At 39.9% G+C, this 24081-nt stretch overlaps 1 protein-coding gene across 1 annotated transcript in view; it reads left to right on the forward strand.

Moving 5' to 3' along the window:
- The window catches only part of GUCY2F (guanylate cyclase 2F, retinal), a 99560-nt gene that overhangs the window by 45642 nt on the left and 29837 nt on the right, over positions 1 to 24081 (forward strand). Inside the window, 2 exon segments of the mRNA XM_036454438.1 lie at positions 18120 to 18276; positions 23851 to 23971. Coding sequence (XP_036310331.1) covers positions 18120 to 18276; positions 23851 to 23971 — 278 coding nt within the window.

Consider the following 24081-nt stretch of genomic DNA (forward strand, 5'->3'; position numbering starts at 1 on the left):
TAGGCTATTTAAGTGGCTGTTTTAAGGCTACCCCTAAATTTGAGGTAGAGTCAGGTCTAGGACCTAGTTCTCTTGACTCTTAGTTAATACACCATGGCCTCAGTTCAAAACTAATGGACGTTAAATTATTTCTAAAAACTTTAGTGGTTAGAGTTTGATATTTCTTCCTTTTAATTAAAAAGTGAATGATGGCCTAAACCGGTTTGGCTCAGTGGATAGAGCGTCGGCTGGGGACTGAAAGGTCCCGGGTTCGATTCCGGTCAAGGGCATGTACCTTGGTTGCAGGCACATCCCCAGTAGGGGGTGTGCAAGAGGCAGCTGATCTGATTCTCTCTCATTGATGTTTCTAACTCTCTATCCCTCTCTCTTCCTCTCTGTAAAAAATCAATAAAATATATATATTTTTAAAATTAAAAAAAATGTGAATGATGAGTGAAGTATTTTATTATTCATTCTCTTAAGAGAAAAAAAATACACCTCAAAACAAATAGTGCATGTGTAGTAAAGATAAAACTTGACTATTTCCTTCCTTTTCCTCATTATTTGTGAAGTGGGACATACACAGACTCAATAAAAATAATCTTATACAATTTGTGAGGATTATTTAAATCTTAAAACAAATACACACAAATCCCCTAAACCAAAGAAAGGCCAAGTAGAACAACAAAGTGAGAAATGGAAGAACTTGGTTCTGTTCCCACCTAGCTTTCTGACCTTGGGCAAGTCGTTTAATCTCTTTAGGATTCAGTTTCTTTATTATCATATGAAGGGATTGGCCTGGGGACATCTAAGACCCTTTCCAGCTCTCAAATTTAATAAATTGGCAGGAGAAAAAAAAAAAAAAAAGCTCTGCTTACCTACCTGTAAAGGCTAATAAGTGAGAGTGAAGGCTAAACTGTGTATATAATAAGATTGACTTCAGGAAGCAGCTATCTGGTACTGGGTATAAGCAGAGTTAGGGCTGTCAGTACTGATGTTCAGGTTGTGCCTTACACAAGGGCACCATATATCAGATGGTACTATTCATGTTGTAGAAATATACTAACTTCTATTATATGAGAGGGGTTGCAGATGCAGGCAGAGATTCTGGCCTTCTAACCTAGTTTTGGAATGAGGTATCAGGGGCACCTTCTCATATTTACATTTATACCAGCATACCAGCTCATGCACATACATAGTCACTGGTAAATATATGTGCACCTGGCTATGTGCTATCCTGACCATACCCCAGGAGTTTCTTGAGGTTACTCCTTTCTCCTGCCTAATATTCTTGGAGATACAGTTTTAGCTTCTCAAACCCATATCTACAGCCTGACTCTGAATCTGACAAAAAGGCTTGATGGTATACAGAGTATTCATGCCACTAGTGGAAAGTATTTCCTGGTGTTTGGAAGATGTATGAGTAAATGAGAGTGTGGTATATCCATGTGTGTTTATAGTTGTGGCTGCTGCCCAACATCACAGGGCTGCCACAGGCTGTAAAAATAACCATTTTTTATTTTTACTTGGGGGAAAGCACCCTTTTCTAATTAGCACAAAGGTGCCATGATGGCTAGGAGTGACCATGAGTCGAGTAATATAGTTGATTGCAAAAGCTCTAGGAAGGCTTTATTGCCCACTGGCATATCCCACACATTGACTGATTTTGTGAATTCTCATTTTAGCTTAAGCTTTGACCCCTATAAAGGCTTAAGTCCTCAGAATGCTAAAACTTCAAGCTCATGACTTCTATGATTAAGTAAGTGTGTATGTGTGTGTGTGTGTGGGGGAGGAGCTTGAGAATGGCCTTTCTATCTAGTTCCCAGGTGACCATGATACAGCTGCACGGAGTCACACTTGAAGAATTGCTAGGCACAAGAGCAGGAAGGCTGCCTTTGGTGTTTTGACTGGCTGCTGCCAGGCACTGGTCCTGGATTACCTTTCTGAACTCTATGGGTACTGAGCCAACTGGTACAATTTTGTTCAGCTGCTGAAGGCTTCTAAGAGCCATTCCATAGTTAAAGAGTTTTGAGTTCCTTGTCTAGAAGATGTCTTCTAACACAAAGTGTGGGCAGGAAACTCAGATGCCTGCAGCTCCTATTATTTAGCCTTTGCCTCTCTCTGGCAGGTGCCCAGATGCAGTACCACAGCTGGATATTCCTTAATAAGAGAATGGTTGCACTCTCATATTCTGCTTTATTATCTCTACCTAATGAAAAATTGGTACAACCTGAAATGGAATCTCCAGGCTATAGATAATAGATGTGAAAGCACTTTGAAGAGTAGCAAGCACTGTGCAAATATAAGGCATTATTATTATTATTATGGAGAAGAATCTATATTTGTATTGCTTTTTAAAAAAATTTCGGTTGGACAGAAACTAAATAGAGTTTAATGACTGATGAATTCTTGAGGCTATGCATGTAGAAGAAAATTATCAGTTGCCAGTGTTAAAGTGAAGACAATAAAATAATTGTTGTTTTTTACTTGACAGTAACCTTGCAAATTGCTTTTTTTTATACTTAAAATTTCAGAAATAGACTTGTAAAAGAGTCTAAGTTGCTTATATTACTATGGTAATACATTGTGCATCCCAATAAAAGTGTTTAATCTATATTTAAGCTAATTGGTTTATGATTAAAGCATAAGAAGCCATCAAAATGGCCTGTCTCACAAGAAAAAATGGATGAAGGTAAATGCAGGAAACATTTGCTGCACTATGTCTCCCACTACAGATGCCTCACAGCAGTGAGAATTGCAACCACCAACTATCACCATTTATCACAGGGAACCTGGTGCTACATCACTATAAATAAGTGAAATGACCTAGCACTTTCTGCAGTCACTTGAGTTGTTACAGAGAGTGGTATTATTCCTTTCTGGAGTTCTGAATACCTTTAATTGTTTTTCTATCTAGTTAATTGGAGTTTAAAAAATAAATTTCATCTCTTTTAATTTTTAAAAATATATTTTTATTGATTTTAGAGAAGAAGTAAGAGGGAGAGAAAGATAGAAACATCAATGATGCTCATCCACTGAGCAACACTGGCTGGGCTTAATTGGAATTTTTAATTTCTCTGTATAACCTCATTTTTAGCTCAGAATACAGAATGTCTATGGGCAGAGGATGAGAGAGGAACAATAAAGCCTGTTTAGATTGATGGTGTAACTATAAACCCTTCATGTGGAAGGGACATTTGCTGTACAGTTCTAAAGCAATTAAGTCTCATTACCATTCTCTACCTTTTAGGGTAATTGGGTGTGGCTGAAAAAATTTCCTTCTGGAGATGTTAAGTCCATCAAATCAAGTGCAAGTGATAAAACCAATCTGTTCTCTAAAATAACTAACATTTTCTATTTACATAAAAAATGATTTCCCAATCCCATCAATTATGTTCAAAGAATTCTTGGGTGGTTTATTTAACAAAGCAGCCTGAATATTTGGGTTGGACAGAAACTAAACAGGGTAATAGGGTTCAGTTTAAAATCTTGACTCCTCCTTGAACATAAAAGATTTGTGAAACTTAAATTATAGGGTGACCGGACACATTCAAATCTTGAACTTTTGATGGTAACCAGCTAGGGAGATATGGCAGAGGTGAAGTACATGCCTACCCAGTAAATGTTCAGATGACCATCTTGCTAGCAGAGGTGCTCCAAATATTCTCTGCTTCCTGGGTTTGTCCAGAATATGAGTAGGGTATGACTGCATGTATAGAATCTTCTCTATTGGTTGTAGCTGAGGACATATGACTATAAAGAACTATGGAAAATTTAAGCCTAAAATTTTCCATACTAGGGTTCTTAGTGTAAAGCTAGATGTTGTAACAAAATACCCTAAAATATTTAATGTCTCAAATACAGCACAAGGTTTTCATCCAAAGACCAGTATAATTTTGGTTTCATTAGTTGGCTGGTGACTCTTCTATTAATAATATGGTGATTCAGGGGCCTAATATATGACCATTTTATGACTCTGCTCTCTCCCAGGGCCTTATCATCTGCATTCACCTATTGAAGTGGGAAAATAGCATGGAAGTTGTATATTCACTTCTTAAAAACCTTAGACTAGAAATATCATTGGTCACTTTCTCTCATATTATATTGCTAAGAATTCAATCATATGGCTACACTTAGCTCCAAGCTAGGTTAGAAAATGTGCACTAGTTGTTTTCCAATAAGAAAAGTAAATGGATTTGTATTGAACTTCTAACAATCTCTGACATAACCACTTTGTACTCTGTCTTTCAACAGTGGTTCAGAGCCCCATAGTTTTGGTTACTTTGTCCATAAAAGCTGCTACAATGAAACCTGAGAAAAAATTGATCACTTTGCTATGTGTGGGCTGATTTTCCATGTCTGCCTTAGCTGGTTTAGGCTGGACTATGGTTTTATTTTGTTTATGTCTATATCTCTAGCATGAAGTCCAATGTCTTATACATTGTGGGCACATACTAAATGCTTCTCACATTAGTGAAAATAATTAATAATTGCAAAGAGAAAATGTAGCCAAAATTCTAGATGTTTCTTCTGGAACAAATTTTATAGGCAATCTATTCCAGCTTTTAATGTATTAACCTTCTTTAATCTTCCTAGGATATATATATATATATATATATATATATATATATATATATATATATATATATATATATTACTTCTTATTGGCATTGAGCAGTCTTTCAGTAATCCTTTCTTCTATTCCACTTCTTTGCTTTCTGGATGTGGGAAAGTGCTCATTTCCAGATTTTTTGGTGCTGCTTAGTCCCATCTCCTGGCTTTAACCTTCTAACAAGTGGTTCAGTCTAGAACTGGATGATGGGTCTTTGCGTACCATGGGTATAGATATGGAACTCAGCATGGCAAGAAAAACTAAAGACCATTGGGTCTATCAGGCAGCATATTAATTTTCTGAGGCAAGTATTATTTACAACCAATACAGTTCATGGATGGGCTTTAAAGGAGTTCATGAACTCCCTGGAATAATATTCAAATTCTGTCTATGTGCATTTTTATGAGGCTGATCTTTTTCAAGCTAGCTTTTATAGACATTATCTTGTTCCAATTCTCTGTAAAATAAGTGTGATTGACCTCCTTTTACTGAGGCGCAGAGCAGCTAAATGAGGTGTACTTTCTTATGTAGTATCTGCCACACATAGTAGGTGCTTAATAAATACAGAGGTGGGCAAAAGTAGGTTTACATTTGTGTGTACATGAAACACAGAGTATAGCCAGTAGACTACAAGAATGTGTAAAAAAATGAAGGCTAGTAATTTGAGCACTTATGAGATTGTACCTAAGTGCACTTTACCATTGTGACATTCTTTTGAGTTAATGAAAATATTGTAATAATTATAAACTGCCTGTCCTTTATGTGAAGAACTAGAAACCTACTTTTGCTTTCACCTGTATTTATTGTATTATATCAGCCACCTATTAAGTGGCAGAGTTGATAATGTTACAAAATTTACTAGGCAACTGGAAAATACACAGGAGTACCAAAGATTACAGGGGGAAAAAAAACCATTTGTTTCCAGATATACTAGTACCATGACTCAGGGAAACCTATTTCCAAATCTTGAGCAAAACAATATGGAGGAAGCTTTCTCCTTATACCCTTAGGTTTCTTTGTACCCCAAATATGGCTCATACTTCTAGAACTTTCACAGGCTTTGCAAAAAGCCCTGTGTGTTGGGATGGGGGCCGTGAGACCACACCTAAAGGCCTGGTCTGGTGCCAGCGCTGATAACCCCCTCTGGGGGTTGTGTATTGTTCATGGTTTATGGCCTCTGTAAAATGGGAGTGTTTAGGCAAACAGGTCTTGCAAGACCAGACAATTAAGGAAAGGGCAGTGACTAGACTATAGGCTAACAGGAATGTGCATTAGGGAATACAGAGTCAAGACTGCTAGGGACAACCCCCCCCCCCTCCAATGTTCTATTTTCTTCATCATTCCCCCCTTTATTCTTAAGCAGATTTTCAGCCTTGAGGATTCAATAGAAGACTCAAAGCTAGGGAGTACGGTGTTCAGCAGTTCAAGTCTTTTTCATCTACATCACCCAAGGAATTATAATGGCAATCCAGAGATCTGGTCTGGAGTAGCATCTGGGGCTTCAGGGCTTACTGATTCTATCTCTATTAGCTGTTCTAAAACCTGTTGGCTTTCTTAGAAGAAGGGAGAGTGAGTCTGCACAGTTTCTTCATTTCCAGCTTCAGATCAGTTGGAGTGGTAAGAAACACATCTCAGGGTTCCATCCATTTCTTCTCCAGTTATCCCATCGTCCTTGCTCTGCTCATGTCTGTCTAACTGCCTAACACATCCCCTCAAGTATCCTGGCTCTGAATTCTGTCAGGGAAAGTGGGTGTCAATGGGTTTCTCTGGCTACTTCCATGCTGAAGAGGGATAGAGTTTTCTTTTAGAGCCAAGATATTCTTGTCTGTCAGAGAGACAATGAAGGCTGGGCATGGAAGAAGGTGGGCTTGTGACCTGGCAGAGACAAATTGTATTATAAAATTTAGTATTATTGAGCAATTAGAACAGCAAGAGTTACAACAAATGGTCTGGTGGAAGGGAAAGAAAACAGTTCTAATAACCCCTATTGAAATAGAATTTTCCTCCTTAAAAATCAGAGTTATGTTTATAAAAGAGCCAAATTAAGACCAATTTATCTATTGCATTCAATTTGATCTGATTGTTTGCATAAACAAAAGAATGGTAACTGACCACCTTTGCCGGAATTTCATGATTGAGTCACAATGTGCCCCGTAGAGCCAGGAAGCAAAGTCATCCAGCTGCTGTCAGGCCTACCAGCAGTATCTGCTGATTTAGGTGAATTCCTCACCTGCAGTGCTCCAACCGGGCCCAAGCCCTAGGCTTCAAGGCCCATCTCAGAAGGTCTTTTACTTGTCGTGGCCTAGAGTGCCTGGGGATTTTGCAGGAACACAAAGGCACCCTTGTTGCTCCCCTTCCACTCTCACCAACTGCCAGCAACAGCAGGGTATGGGCCTGATGCTTCAGCATCATTCATTTTCAGGGCTATCAAGCAAGATACCAGGCTTTTGTCATGGCACTCTTATTGGCTTCAAGTCTTAAGAGTCCAGACAGGACTCTTTAAAACATGGCACTCCACTTAAAGTTTTTGGCCAATAAAATCACCATTAGAAACTGGTTTTATTGAATTTATGCAAAGAAATGCATTGCCATGATTCATTTATTAAGTATAGCCAAATTTCAGAGGGAGAAAAATACACTAACTTTAAGATGGTCAGATTTTTCCTTGCTGGTCCTATCCATGGACACTTCAAAAGATGTAATATTTTCCAAATACATTATAACAAAACAGTTACTGTTTCCAAATGACAAGACGAAATTTAAAATGACATGTTTATGGATTTTATTATAATGCAGATGACATGAAATGTTGTCCTTTCTATAAAACCCAACATATTATCCTGTCTAATAAAAGAGTAATGTGCAAATTAACCATCACTCTACTACACCCACATGCCACATCCACAAGCCACTCCCACACGCCAATCAGGAGTGAATATGCAAATAAACTCAACGAAGATGCCTACAGCCACAGAGATCAGGAGGGAGGCTTGAGTTTCCCAGGCAATAGAGGAAGCCAAACTTTCTGCCTTCCCTTGCTGGCCTAGGCCTCCACTAAAGGCTACAAAGTTTCAATGATAGAGGATACATAAACCCCAACAGAAATGGCTGCACCTACGGAGCAAGCAGGAGGCTTGGCTCCACTCCAAGCTACAGAGTTTCAATTGTAGAAGATAAATAAACTCCAGATACCAGGGCCACCACTTGGGTCACCAGGGGGCATAGCCAGCCTGCAAACCACCACAGGCCCCTCACCCAGGCCACCCTACTCTCCAAGGGAACCCCCACCCTGATCTTGGACATCTATCAGGGCAAACCAGCCGGCCCCCACCCATGCACCAAGCCTCTATCCTATCTAATAAAAGAGTAATATGCAGATTTAATGTAAAATACCATGACTCCAACACACAAGGTGGCTGCCCCCATTTGGTCAAAGATCCTGCCCCCATGTGGACACAAAATGGCCACCACAAGATGGCCAGAAGCAGAGGAAAGTTGGGGGTGACCAGGCATGCAGGGATGGGCAGTTGAGAGGGTCCCAGGCCTGCAGTGTAGAGCAGTTAGGGGTTACCAGGCCAGTAGAGGAGGGAAGCTGGGGGTGACCTGGCCTGACGGAAGGGCATTTGGGGGGCACCAGACGTGCAGTGGAGAGCTGTTGGGGGCACCAGGCCTGCAGGGGAGGGCAGTTAGGGGCAAACAGGCTGCTGGTAGGGGAGTGGTTAGGGGGTGATCAGGCTGGCAGGCAGAAGCGGTTGGGGCCAATCAGGCAAGCAGTTGGGAGCTAGCAGTCCTAGATTGTGAGAGGGATGTCTGACAATGGGCCTAAACAGGCAGTTGGACATCCCTTGAGGAGTCCTAGGTTGGAGAGGGTGCCCCCCCCACCCTTCACAAATTTCGTGCACTGGGCATCTAGTAATATTATAATTAATAACCATTGGTTATAAGCGTATTTGACAAAGGGTCCTATGTACCTGCAGTATAAAACTAACATTCAAGGCATTTCAGAGCCTATTAGAATGATCTAAAGCCAATTCTAGATCAAGAGAACATTTTTTGGAGAGAAACCAAGATAGCAGCATAGATAAGCACTTAAACTGCTGCCTAGCACAACAATTTCAAAACTACAACTAAAACTCAGAACGGACATCATCCAGAACCACAGGAAAGCTGGCTGAGTGGAAATTCTACAACTAGAAGAAAAGAGAAAAGCTCATGGAGAATCAGAGGAGCTGCAAAGGGCTGAGGTACAGAGACATGCACGCGGAGAGGAAGGGTGGCTGAGTGCTTGTCTGGCTTTCTCTGGCGGGAGCGAGAAGGAAGCTCCCAATTGCACTGAACCTCAGTTCTGACTGCACTGAACCCCATATCCAGGCATGACCCTGTGGACCCAGGCTCATATGGGGGGAGTCTGTACTGTCAAGGTAGAAAGAAAGGCACACGGAGACTCGGGAGCCATGGAAAATAGGGGTCTGGAAGCATGCATGCCAGTTGCACACAAAGAGGACTGACTGCTGAGGTTACCGCTAGCTTTCTCTAGCGGGAGGGAGTTGGAAGCTCCCAGCTACATTGAACACCAGTTCTGACTCCACTGAACCCAAGTTCTGGGTGAGCCCCTTGGAACTCAGGCTCTTACTGGGGGTGGGGGTGGGGGGGGAATCTGGGCTGTCAGGCAGAAACTCAGGGGTGCTGTGAAAGGCAGAGTTCTGGAGGCATGTGCACAAGTTCATGCAGAGAGGACTGACTGCTTAGTGTACTGCTGGCTTTCTCTAGCTGGAGGGAACATAAAGCTCCTGACTGCAATGAAATCCAGTTCTGGGTGAGAATCTGTGAATCCAGATTCATTGGGGAAGAAACAGGACTGTCTGGCAGCAGGCAAAACTTAAAGGTGGCTTTCTCTCAGTGGTGCTTGCAGTGATTATCGAGGGACAGTGAGACCCAGGGGCCTCATAGGGCTTGGGTGACAGGAAGCCAAGGCTGTCTGTTCATCAAGAGAAATAGTCCAGAGATGGAAGATGCTGATGACACTTTGCCATATTAGCAGTCAGCAGCTATGCATTGTTGCAGTTTGCCCAGGATTAAACCAGAGAAGGTTGGACCTTCATCACCACCATTTGTCCACCATCCAGAACTGAAATATCATTGCTGACATGTTCACTTAAGGAACTGTTTGACATTGAAATTGGAACTCAAAAGAACTGTTGGCCTAGAAAGAAACTCACTACAGACTGATTCATTTGCATTCAGCATAACCGCTATTACTTGTCTCATTTTTAGTTCTTATAAATGTATTTATAGTATCACATGAGCTCACTCATCTAGGGGAAATGATGAACAACATAGACTGTTCAACAATAACAGACCCAGAGACAGGGAGGCGTTGATCAGATTATCGGACCTCAGAGGAAAGGTAGAGGAGGGTTAGGATAAGGGGAAGAGATCAACCAATGGACTTGTGTGCCTGCATATGAGCCTAACCAGTGGTCACGGACAACAGGGTGGTGGGGGCATGCGTGGGGAGGGGTTTGGGATGGGAATGGAGGGGATGAGGACAAATATGTGATACCTTAATCAATTAAGAAATTTTAAAAATGAAAAAAAGATTGTTCATCCAAACTGAGCACAGAGAATTTTGCAAGTCTTGTCTCATAGGGCTGTCTCCAGCACAGAAGTTCTCCTAGTGTAGACACAGCTAATCCTCACAGCCAACTGGCCTGGAGGTCAATTCCTCCCAGTGATACCAACAAAAATCAAGACTTAACTACAACAAGGCTGTACACATAGTCCACAAAAGGCTGCACCAAGAGAGTCCACCTCAGGTAACTAGGGAGGCTGAGCCACTGGGCCATATAGGAAACCTAGCACACAAAGCTACCCTACCAACTCAGGGAAGCAGCGAAAATGCAGAGACAAAGAAACAGATCACAAATGAAAGAAATGGAGGAAAACAAACGTCTGGATATAGAGTTCAAAAACACGGTTATAAGAATTTTTCAAGGATTTCCTAGAAAAGGCTGATAAATTTAATGAGACCCTCGAGGATATGAAAAAGAAAGTAAAAGTACACTGACTGAAATAAAAATTATTATACGGAGACCTAACAGCAGACTAGAGGAATGCAAGAATCAAGTAAAAGATTTGAAATACAAAGAAGCAAAAAATACTCAACTGGAAAGCAAAAAGAAAAAAGAATCCAAAAATTTAAAGATAGTGTAAGAAGCCTCTGGGACAACTTCAAGTGTAGCAACATCAGAATTATGGGAGTGTCAGAAGAAGAGAGACAGCAAGATACTGAAAACCTATTTGAAAAAAATAGTGACTGAAAACTTCCCTCACTCGGTGAAAGAAATAGACTTACAAGTCCAGGAAGTGCACAGAATCCCAAACAAAAGGGATCTAAAGAGGACCACACCAAGACACATCATAATTAAAATGCCAAGGGCAAAAGACAGAGAATATTAAAAGCAGCAAGAGAAAAACAGTTAGTTACCTACAAGGGAGCACCCATACAATTGTTAGCTGATTTCTCAACAGAAACTATGCAGGCCAGAGGGGAGTGGCAAGAAATATTCAAGGTGATGAATAGCAAGAACCTATTGTACAAGCAAGATTACTCTACCTAGCAAAGCTATCATTCAGAATTGAAGGTCAGATAAAGAGCTTCACAGATAAGAAAAAGCTAAAGGAATTTATCACCACCAAACCACTATTATATAAAATGCTGAAAGGTATTCTTAGGAAGAGGAAGAAGAAAAAGTAAAAATAAAAATTATGAACAATAAATACATATCTATCAACAAGAGAATCTAAAAATCAAGTGAATTGAAAATCTGAGGAACAGAATAAACTGGTGAATATAATAGAATCAGGGGCATGGAAAGGGAGTGGACTCATAATTCTCAGGTGGGAAAGGAGTGTGGGGGGTGCTAGAAGAGACTGGACAAAAATTGAACACCTATGGACGAAGACAGGTTGGGGAGGGGAAGTACAGAGGTTGGGGGGAGAACCAGGTGGAGGGGAGCTATGGTGGGAAAAGGAGAAACAATTGTAATAATCTGAACATTAAAGATTTATTAAATAAAAAAAAATAAAAAAGAGAACATTTCAAACCTTGCATGCATATAAGCCTAACCAGTGGTCACAGATAACAGGGGGTTGGGGGCATGAGTGGGGGCGTTGGGAAGGTAATGGGGGGGGTGGGGAATGAGGACAAATATGTAATTATTTAATCAATAAAGAAATTTTAAAAAATTCAAACCCTTGAAGGACTGTCAAACATGATTTTACCAAAAGATTATATACTAAGGTGTATTAGACAGGAACATAGGCTAACAAACTTCAGTTCCCATGATTAAAAGATGGTCCATTTTTATTTGTTAAATAACTGATTAATATAACACAATTATTTTACTAGAAAAGAACTAACCAAAATAATGCTGATTTTCTAACTTCATTTGTCCTGGGTGTGGATAGCAAATGACACTAATTATATTTTTGCTATCAGTCTCCCTGAGTACTTTGACATAAGTAATTTACCCTCTTTTTAAGGAGGCAAAATACAAATCATTGACTCTCAAGTGCTCTTGGTTTAGGGAAGATAGGGTTTTCTAGATGTTTCAAATTGCTGTTTTACTATTTCAGTTTTGCTGTTCTGCTTGTCTTGGCTTATTGGCCTGTATCATTTAATCAATGTCCTTTTAACATTTCTTTTTATAAACTTCTTATAAATTCCAAGGACATTCTTACAACTTTCAAAAACATTTTTACAACTTTCAGAAATAACCACATTTAAAAACCACCTTCTTTTTCCTTCAAAATGGATAAACTTGTCTCAGTCCTTCCATTAAGTATTTCTACTCTAATATTCTTTCTTTCTGTCATATAATCAGCAACTTGTATAGATCTTTTCTTTTTTTAAAATGCATTAGAATTCTTCACTCTTAGAAACCTTAACTTTTCAATGATAACCAAAAAGTAAACAACCAGTATTTCTTAGATTAGCATTTATGAACACACTTTAAATGCACTCTTACTTTCAAGAAAATATACCTTCAACAAAGTACAAGAGACCTTCTGTAATAAATGCTAAGGGCAGGTAAATTAAAACGTGTCTAGCAATCAATACTTCAGTTTTTAAAAAAATGTTCTATATGTTTATTATTTAACCCAACAATGCTCAAGAGACTTTAAGTTACCAAAGACTTTGGAAAATTATGTATAGGCATATGAGGCTAGAGAAAAGGGGCCGGGGGAGTGGTTTGAGCAGGCTGTTCCCAGACCTCTCGCCACTTGGATTTAATCTGCCATATTTTCCCTTAGAGATAACATGTTAAAGTTTCTGCTGTGGCTTCTGTTTCTGGCCCTCCAGGCCAGCCCTTCCATAAGCCACTTGTTCTACAATTCTGAACATTATGTTAGTTTTCTGTTTTTGCCTTTCTTATTTTTATGCACATAGATTTTTCTGAGCCTCTTTTAACAGCTTTTCCACACTTCTGTCCTTCCAGTTCTCTACCTTTGCAATTTTCTTGAAATGTCAAGCCAACTATTGGTGACAAAAACTAATTTTTAAGATTTCTTGGCCCAACAGGTCCTCAGGGTCTGGCCCAGAGTACTTTCTCATTTTATCTTTTAATATTTGGTAAAATTTGAAAGGCCCTTCTTCTTTGCCTTGCTGAATATTGAAGGTGTTATTTAAGTTCCAAGTCCAATTGGGGCTCCCGGGTTTGGAAATATTCCATCTGCTGAAAGCACCCCAGGGCCAGCCAAGTGCTCCCTTTCCCAGATAGTTATAGCTGACTTTCAAATCATCCCCCCTTCTTTTAGTCTAGCTAGTCAGCTAAGACTCATGGTTCTTCCTGCAGATGTTTTAACTTTCTTTTTTTTACTACTGCTCCAACTCCTTTTGCAGCTGGTTTCTGGTGGTGCAGTGGATGCATGGTGGTTAGAGCCTTATAAAAAAAGCTCTCCTACCAATGGAGAAATTGGGATTGTAAATCGCCATCTTGGCTGTCATACCCTGGTCACATAGAGAGGGGAAGGCAGGATAAGGGCCTCACTCCCCTGTCTGCCCTTGTTCTCTTTTAGGCTTTTTTACTTTTACAGGCTGGCCCTTTCCTCCAACAGAGAGCACAGTCAGTCTCCTCTTGACTGACTGGACTTTCATTGTTAACATATCTATAATTATTACTGAAAAGGCTTTATCCAAATTTTTCATTTTAGTTTCATCTATTTATTATATCTTAACAACTTTGAGATTTTAAAGTCAATTATTACCTAAAGCATTTTCCTGACCAATGACCATGATTGTCCTTTTCATTCAAGAAAAGGACATGCTAATCTGGCTGGGAATCATATGCCCTTGGGACCCTTGGAATATCTTCATTCAAGAATCGCCCATTATCATGGAAGCATTAATCTTGTTACTCAAACCAGCCTGCATAGCTTACTTCCTTATATAATTTCAAGTGAATTGTATTGGTCCAATTTAGTTTAAAATTATTTCCTTTAGGGAGAGAGAATAAATCTTTGTGCCACCCCAGGGCTCTTGAAATGTCATAAAGCTGTCTCGCAGTTAAATTCTTGAAATATTACATTCGGGAAAGCTGTCAAATATACCCAATTTAAAGATTATCAAAACTTAAACTGATTTTAACATTAAAGATTTGATCTTCACCACAGAATTAATTATTTTCAATTTGGCTACTAAATTTTTGTATTTTAGTAATGTCGCTGATATGATATATTATACTTTGAATGTCTCAGAGAAAATGCTGGGGGAACAAGCCTACCACCCACCCATTTCCTTGCTGCCCTAACCTCAAGGGCACAGAAGCTGCCAAATTGTGACTGCTTTGTAGCCAGCCTCAGTTCTGCCTTGGCTGGCCTGTGTGGGTTTGTAATGTCACAAGCAGTCACAGGCCACCTGCTTACCCTCCTGTTTCTTTCACCATTAATACCAATGCTGACAACTGGATGTTTAATGGATGTGATGCTGGGCAGGATTTTGCTAATTTATTTGACCAGTTGAGTTCAGAAAGTACTGCCTCTGATTCTATCTGGCCTGGGAACTGAAACCTCAGCTTTTGCTCAGAGTAAAATGGCCCTCCCCCCTTTTTTTGTTCTTTTCCCCTCCCACTTTGCCTCAGGTAGGGAAGATAATGGTTTGTTAGGCTTGGAATTAGATAGCCTTTGTTTTAAATTCTCTGGGTTGCAACCATTACACATTTTGCATTTTCAAATTAATCTTAGAATCTTAAAATTTTAACCCAGCACAGCAAAATCATAAATCATGAAAGAGCAAATTAAAATACCTAAAAGTTAGAAAACCAAAATTACATTACAGATAGACAAACAGACAGAAATCTTACTAGCAAAGAGTTTCTGATGGGCTAACACCTTGACAGGAAGAGCAAGAAGTCCCCAAGAATAAGGATTCTTGGCAGCTGTTGGGACATCCTCAAATCTCTGTCATGTGTTCAGCTTCACCACACACACTGGGATACCGCCAAAACTAGATTTGCCCCATTTTCTAACAAATTAAAGAACAAAGAGACATAAAATATCAACAAACACTGTCAAGTTTACCATTCTTGGCCAAAAGCTGGGGGCCTCTGATTTCATGGAGAGAATTTGCATTGCAGGCAGCGGTATGAACCCTTCTTAAAATTATTTAGCATACATTATAAGACAGCAGGTTTACAGGAGCTACCTCCCATATTTGCAGTTAAGCCCCTCCCAGTTAACAGAGACACAGGATAATAAAAGGTAGTTTTCACTTCATGCAGACTCTCACACTCACATTCACACACCAGTCAGTCTGAGTTTTGATTTCTACCCATGGAAATTCCCTGAACCAAGGCAAATAATTTGCTTGAATAGTGATCAGCTACTACTTCTGTCCCTAAAGGCAGGCCTGAACTTGAACTGATCCCCAGATGTCTGGTTCCAGAAAAGGGCTTTCCTATCCTCCTTGGAGTCTACTACAATGCTAGTGAGGGCCCCAGTTGCCCAGGCCCAATGAGTACTGAGACCCAGTAAATCATTGGAAGTGTGCCTTCCTGTCATCAGGGGGTTGGTGGAGTGGGCCCACCCACCTGCTCTTGTGCAGTAGTGCCTCAAGGGGGAAAATTTGGCTGCATGTTCTCAGTCAGGGAAACAATTTTTATGTTACAGAATTTACTAGGGGACCAAAATATACACAGGACTACCCAGAGATACAGGAAAAGCCCACTTATTTCTAGATGTACTAGTGCCATGACTCAGGGAAAGCTATTTCCAAACCCTGAGCAAAACAATATGGAGGAAGCTTTCTCTTTATACCCTTAGGTTTCTTTGCCCCTCAATATGGATCATACTTCTAGAACTTTCACAGGCTTTGCAAAAAGCCCCATGTGTTGGGATGGGGGCTGTGAGACCACACCTAAAGGCCTGGTCTGATGCAATGTCTTATTTTCCTCATCAATAATAGAATCCAAATCTCCTAATTCCTATTTTAGTACTTTTCCACTTACCTTGTAAGCAAGGTCCTGTGAATTAAGGGAAAAACCTATAAATGACAGTGCTCTCAGGCCCATGATGAATGAACCCAAGCATTAGATAACCTGGGAAAAATCTTATCCACTGCAAACTATGCTAGGAAGTTATAGGTGACTGCAACCTTTTTGAGGTCATACGATATAAAGCATCTATATATATAAAGAGATAATATGCTAATTGGTCCTAATGGTGTCCCAGCCACAACTGGTCAACAGGATGCGCATGCACAGGAGCTGGTGGGTGGGGGGACATGAGGGCTGGGACTTCCTCCCCTAGTAGATGTGTGCAGGCCTGCTCCATGCTAATGTCACACTGCCTCGGAGGCGGAAGCCACTCCCAATGGAGGCACACACAGGCAGGAGCTGGTGGGTGGGGACACAGACAGGTGTCAGAATAAGCCAATGGAAAATGGTTTGGCAGAATGAAAAAATTCTGATTCCACTTTATAGAAAGGATTCCTTTATTAACCTTTGGTCAAGAATATGCCTATATATTTCCATAAAACTCCTCCAAGCCTGTGTGGATTCCTGCAACAAGGATCTAAGAGAGGAACTGACCAGACTACTCCAGCCACAGATGGTGGTGGCCCCAAGCAACATGCTGAGGAGACAGAGGAGAAACAGTCCAAAGATAGGGGATAGTAAAGACGCCTGGCCATGCTAGCAGACATTAGTTGTGCATTGCTGCAGGTTGCCCAGGACAAGCCAAAGAAGGTCGGATCTGCATTGCCATTGCTCACTGTTTATCCACCATCCAAAACTAGAGTATAATTGCTGTCATGTCACAGGGGACAGTGATTGAGAAAGAAACCTATATAAAAAAAACACAAACCTGTTAGACAGTAATTAAGAAGGGGGCTCAAAGAATTTGGCCCAGAAAGGAGCTTACTGCAAACTGATTCCTTTGATGCCTGGCAGCAATTTAAAAGAAAATGATAGAACTCAATCCTTATTATTGAATTTAAAAATCTTAAAAGGACCAGAGCTCTGCAAATGGTATACATTCTTGTTAAATTTATTAAATCAAAAAGGGTGATATGCTGGAGACTAAATCTAGTGGGTCATAATACATGTGAGAAGTCCTCAAAAGGTTGAAGGGATTCTTTCAGCAGGGCTAAAAATCTGCATGTTATTAATGTTATTACCTGCTGCTGGAACAGCCAAAGGCAATCCCCCTAACCTGATGGTCCTTTATTGTTTATCAGGCCTTACCTTTGATATTGTATATCTGCTTTGCTAAAGGGAAAATTTGGGAATAAAAAGCCAAGGGTCCCGAGATTTGGAGAACCCACTTCACTAGATAGTAGAGCCTCCCCTGGCTTTCCCATGCCTCCTAAATTTATAGTTTATGTCTAGTTTATTCATTTACGTGCAGCTCTTCTCCACATTCCCAAACCCTTGCAGCTGTGAAAAAGACCCTAGCAGATAGGTATTTATTGTATTTCAAATTATACAATATTATAAAGCAAATCTGCAATGAGAATTCTTGTATGTCTTCTTGTACAGATGAGCAAGCATTTCTTTGGAGAGGAAGTAGAATCTATAAGACTCTCTCTCTCTCTCTCTCTCTCTCTCTCTCTCTCTCTCTCTCTCTCTCTCTCTCGGTCAATTTTCCCATCTAAATGGATGTACCAGTTTCCATTCCTGCCAATTGTAGATGAGAGTTGAACTAGACCTTTGTGTGTGTGTGTGTGGGGGGGGCGAATCTTCAAATTCTTGATAATTATATATGTGTGAATCCATCCTGTGTTTGAAATGGCAGTAAATTTTCCAATAACACACAACTCTTGAAATGATTCCTTATCAAAGTATACAATTTTAGAATTAAAATCGACCTGGAAACAATTCTTGTCAGAGTTTGATTTGCCAGGATATAAGAAAAAAAAAAGGCTGAATTCTAGATCATAATAGCTCATGCCATTAATCTCAGAAAGCAGCTCTATAAGCAAAAATAGTTAAATAAGTTGCTAGATAAATCCCGTTTGTATTATCTTCAGGGCATGAAGTACTTACACTATAGAGAGTTTGTTTATTGGAAGTTGAAATCTGGTAACTATGTGGTAGATGGGCATTTTGTACTAAAAGTAATATATTATGACTTTAATGACATCTTGGAAATGCTAACACTCTCCCAACAGAAACCTTCTGCTGAAGGTAAGCAATGTATTTTTCCTTTCTGATGCACATAAGGTAGCTCCAAAGTTCAAATGAGTATATGCACTGAATTAAAGTCTCAGACTGATTCAACCCCTCACTTTTGTTGAAAAAATCAGCCTCATTTCCAAGCCAAAGGAGTTGAATGAATTCTGTAAGCTGTAATCTTAGCAAAGCCTAACCTTCAGAACAAAGCCTATGCAATAATGTTGAGTTCCTGCTGTGGCAGGATTAGGCTGTATTGTTTGGAGACCCCAGGAGTCCCTGGAGGAAAGTACTGAGTGCTGGGCACACAGTAGGTACTCAATAAATACTTGTCAGATTGAATGGAAGGTAATTTGGTAGCTGGACCCCTACAAAGCACATTCTGAAATGGCATATCATTAGAGCCTACCCTCAGTATCTCTGTCAGAGAGATAGAAGGAAGCCCCTAACAAGCTAATGCTCTATGGGTTGTGTGGCATGACTTCAGACAGAACTGTGGCATTCTAGTAAAGAAGAAAGTATGGCATTAAGGTCCATTTTGTGTTTTTGTCTTCTGTTAATGCACTAGTGGCAGCACCAAACAATGTCTGTAGGGATCATCATACATAAAATAGAAATCTGTAATGGGGAATGGGAATGAGTGAGTGAGAACTAGGAGGAAATAAACCGATGGAAGAGAGGGAGTAAGAAAGAGAAAAAATAAGGAGAAACAGTGAATCAGATAAAATACACATAAGAAACAGGCATTAAAAGTTTTAACCAGTATTGCAAGGGCAAAGAAGAGAGTGACACAGAAAACAGAAAAACACAAGAAAGAGAGGAGGAGAGAGATAAAATTACACATTCTCGTATCCTTTAAAGGATTTTTGGCATTATAAGTTTTAAAACTGCTGAGTGTATTACATAGAAAAAATGAAGAATGAAAGATAGAAGGACATGTGCAGATAGAGATGGACAGTCTGGTCACCAGTGGTATCATCTTTGTGCTTTACAAAACTTGTGGGATATTAAACTTTAGGGAATCATCTAGTCCAACTCTTATTTAACAGATAAGATAACTGAAGCTCAATATTTTCTCAAATAATGCAGCTACTTAGCAGCATTTCCAGGAATTCAATTTTGGTCTTTGGAAGACTAGCCCTTTCATCCAACTAAATTAAAACATATAATAATTTCCTTTTTTCCCTATCCATCCATGATTTGGAGGATGAAGCTCCTGGTAATCACAATAAAATTCTCTCTCTCTCTCTCTCTCTCTCTCTCTCTCTCTCTCTCTCTCTCTCTCTCTCTCTCTCTCCTTATCCTTATTGCACACTTAGTCCTATGGTAATTATTTGGCTGATTCCATTTTAAAAGTTTGGAGTAGTTTTCTGCTCTTAGATCTAACATATTGGGACAGCAGTTGCAGAGTTGCAAGTACTTAGCTTCCTGTCAAAATTAGTTACCCACAAAAGATAAAACACAATACCAAGTTTCCAAAGTTCCATTTAATTCACAGGTTGATAACTTTCAAAGTTAAGAAATTCTATTCTCTGAGTGAGGAAAGGATAGTTGCAGTGTGTGTGTGTGTGTGTGTGTGTGTGTGTGTGTACAGTGTCTGTCTTTTTTCATTTCACTCTCCAAATTGCAATGGCAGTGTAGATGCTCAATTCATTCTTCACACATTGCAGCCAAAAGTTTTCTAAACTGCAAATCTGATCATGTCACAGCTGTGCCAAAATTCACTCAATGGCTTCCCATGGTTTAAGATAAAGTTCATATTCTTTTACATGGCTTATGAGCCTTGTGCAGTCTGGGCCTTGAAAACCTCCCTCCATCTCTATGCTCCATCTCTATGCTCCAGTAGTGCTGAACTCCTTCCAGTTGTGTATTTACACCAGGCCCTCTCTTAGTTACAGATCTTCACACACACTGTGCATATTACTTGAGATAGTCTTCCCTTCTCTCTCTTTATACACTTATATGATTCTGGCTAAATTCTATTCCTTCTTTAGGGCTCAGCATAAATATCACTATTTCAAGAGGATTCCCATGCTTCCTTATGCTGGGCTAAGTTCTCTCAACGATCCTTAGGGCTTTGAACTTTGTTGTAATACTATACATTTTTTGGTATTACATGTTTAATTAGCTATCCTCTTTCCCTATTTAAACTATAAGCTCCGTGAAGGCAAGAAACAGGTTTGCTTCCACTCAGCACCTTTCTCAACCAGACAAGATAAATGTTTGCTGCATCTACAAATGGATGAAGTAACTTGATGCTCCCTGCTGTATATTTCAATCTTATAATTGAAAAGCGCTTAGAGATCATCAGGCTCAACTTCCATTTTATAGTTGGGGAAACTGAGGTTCAGAAAGGTGAGCTAATTAGTGACCAACCTGAGATTTTAAACTCACATGTCTTTATTTCCATATCTATGCTATTTTTGTACTTTACCACACTGACTATTGACAGGTGATTTTATCACCATAGCAAGGCTCAGAGTTAGTATTGCCTCCACTAGATTAAAAACACAACAAAACAAGCTAAGGCAATTTTTCTAGTTTTCTTGAGAGTTTAAGTATGGCATGTAGTGCTCTTACTTGGCTCTGGAGTAGGGATGGGAAAATGGGGGTGGTTTGTAAGTGTATTCATTACTGTCTACTCTCAATTATATAATTATAGTGCAGATAAAGCCACATTTTAGCCATTAACAACATACATGTAAGTGCTCTCTGAAAATACTATCTGGTAATGATTGTATTTAATAATCCAGCTTTTACCAGAGAGTTCTGTCCCCCTTTTCCTTCTTGTGCTTTTAAATTTGCACAGAGAGAGGATGCCAGGAAGAAGCAGTCACACACCATTTTCTCTGCTCCCAAATATTCCTCCTGCCCTCCCCGTCAAAAGCATATGCCTTAAATCCCACAGACATAAATATATTCTTTGACTGAAGTATCATTTAATCTTTTCAGTTTTATTTATAAAAATCAGTCAACTTAGGTATGGAGACATAAGGGCAAAATCACTATAAATAGTGTATCAGAGACTTTCATGGGGGCAAGGGAGAGGGAAAAAAGACTGGGGATGCCTAAAAGAGAAAGAGAAAAGATGTGTATATGATTGAGGTTAAGGCGAGAATTCTCTGTTCTATCATTTTGATCAGGATTGGCTTAAAATAAGAATTTCCAAGGTGAGTTTCTCCTTCCTGGGTTTTATTAACAAACCAAAATAATCTGACCTTTCACTCTCCTTCATGCTTCATATAAGTTTGTCCCCTGGACTCCCTTCCCAATACCCCAAATTTAACAAGATAAAAAGTAAGCCACTACTTTCCACTACACCGTCTTGAACATTACTTCATCCTCTCTATCTGGCCATTAACCAGTTGTTTACTACAACCTTCATCCCTTTTCAGAGCACAAAGAGCTTATCCCCAGCCCTATCGCTTCCTTCCCCCTTGTAGCCTTCCTATATGTCTGGTTTCTGTCCTGCTGCTGCCACTTGCACCCCTATTAAGGCCTCTTTCACACCAACTCTGGCTCTTCCAGTAACAACTTCCTAACTAGTTCCCCTGATTACAGCCTCTCTCATTTTTCAATCCAGCTTGTGCATTTTGCCAGACTCATATTCCTGTACATGGTTTTCATCAAATCCCTCTTCAACTTCTGTATCCCTACTGCCTTTTGTATTCATTTCAAATACCTTCATTTGGCTCTCAGGGTCTCTCACCTTCTGACCTCATTCTTTCACATATCCTTCCTCCCCCACTTCATCAACCCCATTTTTCATTTCTCATTATTTCCTAACAGAGCCACTCATTTCAGCCAAGCTAATCTGCAATTTGCTCCTTTGTACCTCTTATTCTTTTGCATGGACTGTGCTTTATCCCTACAAAGACTTTACCCTCTCAGCTCTAAGAAACTGCACCTCAACCTTAACAAGTTCCTTTAATATTTAACTTTTCCAGGAAGCCTTTCTGGATTAAGTTGATCATCAGATTATATTTGTTTGCACTTTAAGAAATTGTCAATATTTAACCATTGTGACCTATAGAAAAAGAAATTTTATACAATTCAATGTAAAAGACTCCCACCAACTTTTGACTGTTCTATTTATATTGTTAATGTGTATTTCTTCATATATTGCTTAAGGGGACCCTCTCAAAAATTTCTGAGTCTCTAACTGCCATAACACTCTGAAAGCAGAAATAATATATTTTTTTTACCTTAATGGGACCTGAAATGATGCAGAACACGCTATGGGTGATCAAATTTGGCTTTTAATGGATTCATTTTCTTGTGCTATATAGTAGGCCTCATCACTATCTCTCTTGTATTGCAGTTAGGGGTACACATGTCTGTCTTATCCACTGGTCTGTGCAAGGGCAAATGCAAGGCCTAATTTATCTTTGGCACCTTGCTTATACTTACACTGTGTCTAATACATAGTAGATCCTCAATAAATACTTGCAGAACGGAATTGAAGGATTTGCTATACCTTTTTGCTCTTAAAGGAACAGAGGAGGCCTGAGGGTTCTCTAATCCTTTTAGAGAAGACCTGGAGAAACCAACCTATGAATCCCTGAGCTCCAGCACAGTCAAATTACTAGACACATATAGATTTTAGCAAACAGCAAATCCATGGCAACCAATTTGGAAATGCACTACCTTTTCCCAGAAGCCTGCCAACTGCTACTGGCAGGCTCAAGAGATCAAGAAAGCAAGAGCCAGATACTTTTCTACTTTGAGCTTCTCTGTTCTTCACTACACATGTGTTGTGTATGGCTGCATGGTCCTGGGGTGGGGAAAGTAGTATGCTTTCTCTGTGCACAATGCAAACAAAACAAAACAAAAACCTCCAAGTAGTTACCATTTTCCCTACTTAGAGTCCAATATCACTTGTCTACTCAAAGCTCCCCAACTGTTCCCTATCAGTCGTTAAATGAAACACATGTTTCTCACATGACATATAATGCTTTTCACAGTCTGGCCCCTAACCACCTCTCTAGGCTTATCTTCACTCCCCACACTCCACCTTTTCCACCTGGAAAAGTTAAATCTTAAAGGAACTTGTTAAGGTTGAGGTGCAGTTTCTTAGAGCTGAGAGGGTAAAGTCTTTGTAGGGATAAATTCCTTAGGTTCATAGATTCAGACCCTGGGAAGGCATTAGCATGCCGGTTTGTCTAATCTATATATATATATATATATATATATATATATATATATATATATATATATATATATATATATATATATATATGGCTAATATGTGAAGTGTCCCCTCGGGAGTGAGACCAGGAGACCAGGAGTTCAATCACTCACTATGATATGAGCTGGCCACCAGAGGGTGGTTTGGAATGAAGGAAGGCTCTGGCCAGCAGCTGGCAGCTGGCAGCCAGGAAAGGGAGGCCCTGGCTGGCAACCGGAAGGCCCTGATTGGCTCTTATAGTTGGCCAGACCTAGGGATCCTACTCGGGCATGAATTGTGCAAAGGGCCTCTAATAATGATATAAAGCAGTCAATGAAATAGCACCCTTGGAGCCCTTGAGGACATTGTACATACTGTCAGTTAATCTACCCTGCATTCATTACACAATACTTTCTTTTCAGAATTATTGTGGGCAGCCCCTGAACTGTTGAGAGCCTCCAAGGAAAGCAGGTTAGTTTCTTTTGCACTAGATGTCTATAGCTTTGCCATCATCATGCATGAAGTGATGGTCTGGGTAACCCCATTTTCATGATGGACATGCCTGATCAAGGTAAGCAGGAGGTGAGAAAAGCACACCAGGGTTTCACCAGGACCCAGTTTATCAGGCCAATCCACAGGTCAAAGGAACCCCG

Source organism: Pipistrellus kuhlii, unplaced genomic scaffold (assembly GCF_014108245.1).
Source record: "Pipistrellus kuhlii isolate mPipKuh1 unplaced genomic scaffold, mPipKuh1.p scaffold_m20_p_29, whole genome shotgun sequence".
Classification (NCBI taxonomy): domain Eukaryota; kingdom Metazoa; phylum Chordata; class Mammalia; order Chiroptera; family Vespertilionidae; genus Pipistrellus; species Pipistrellus kuhlii.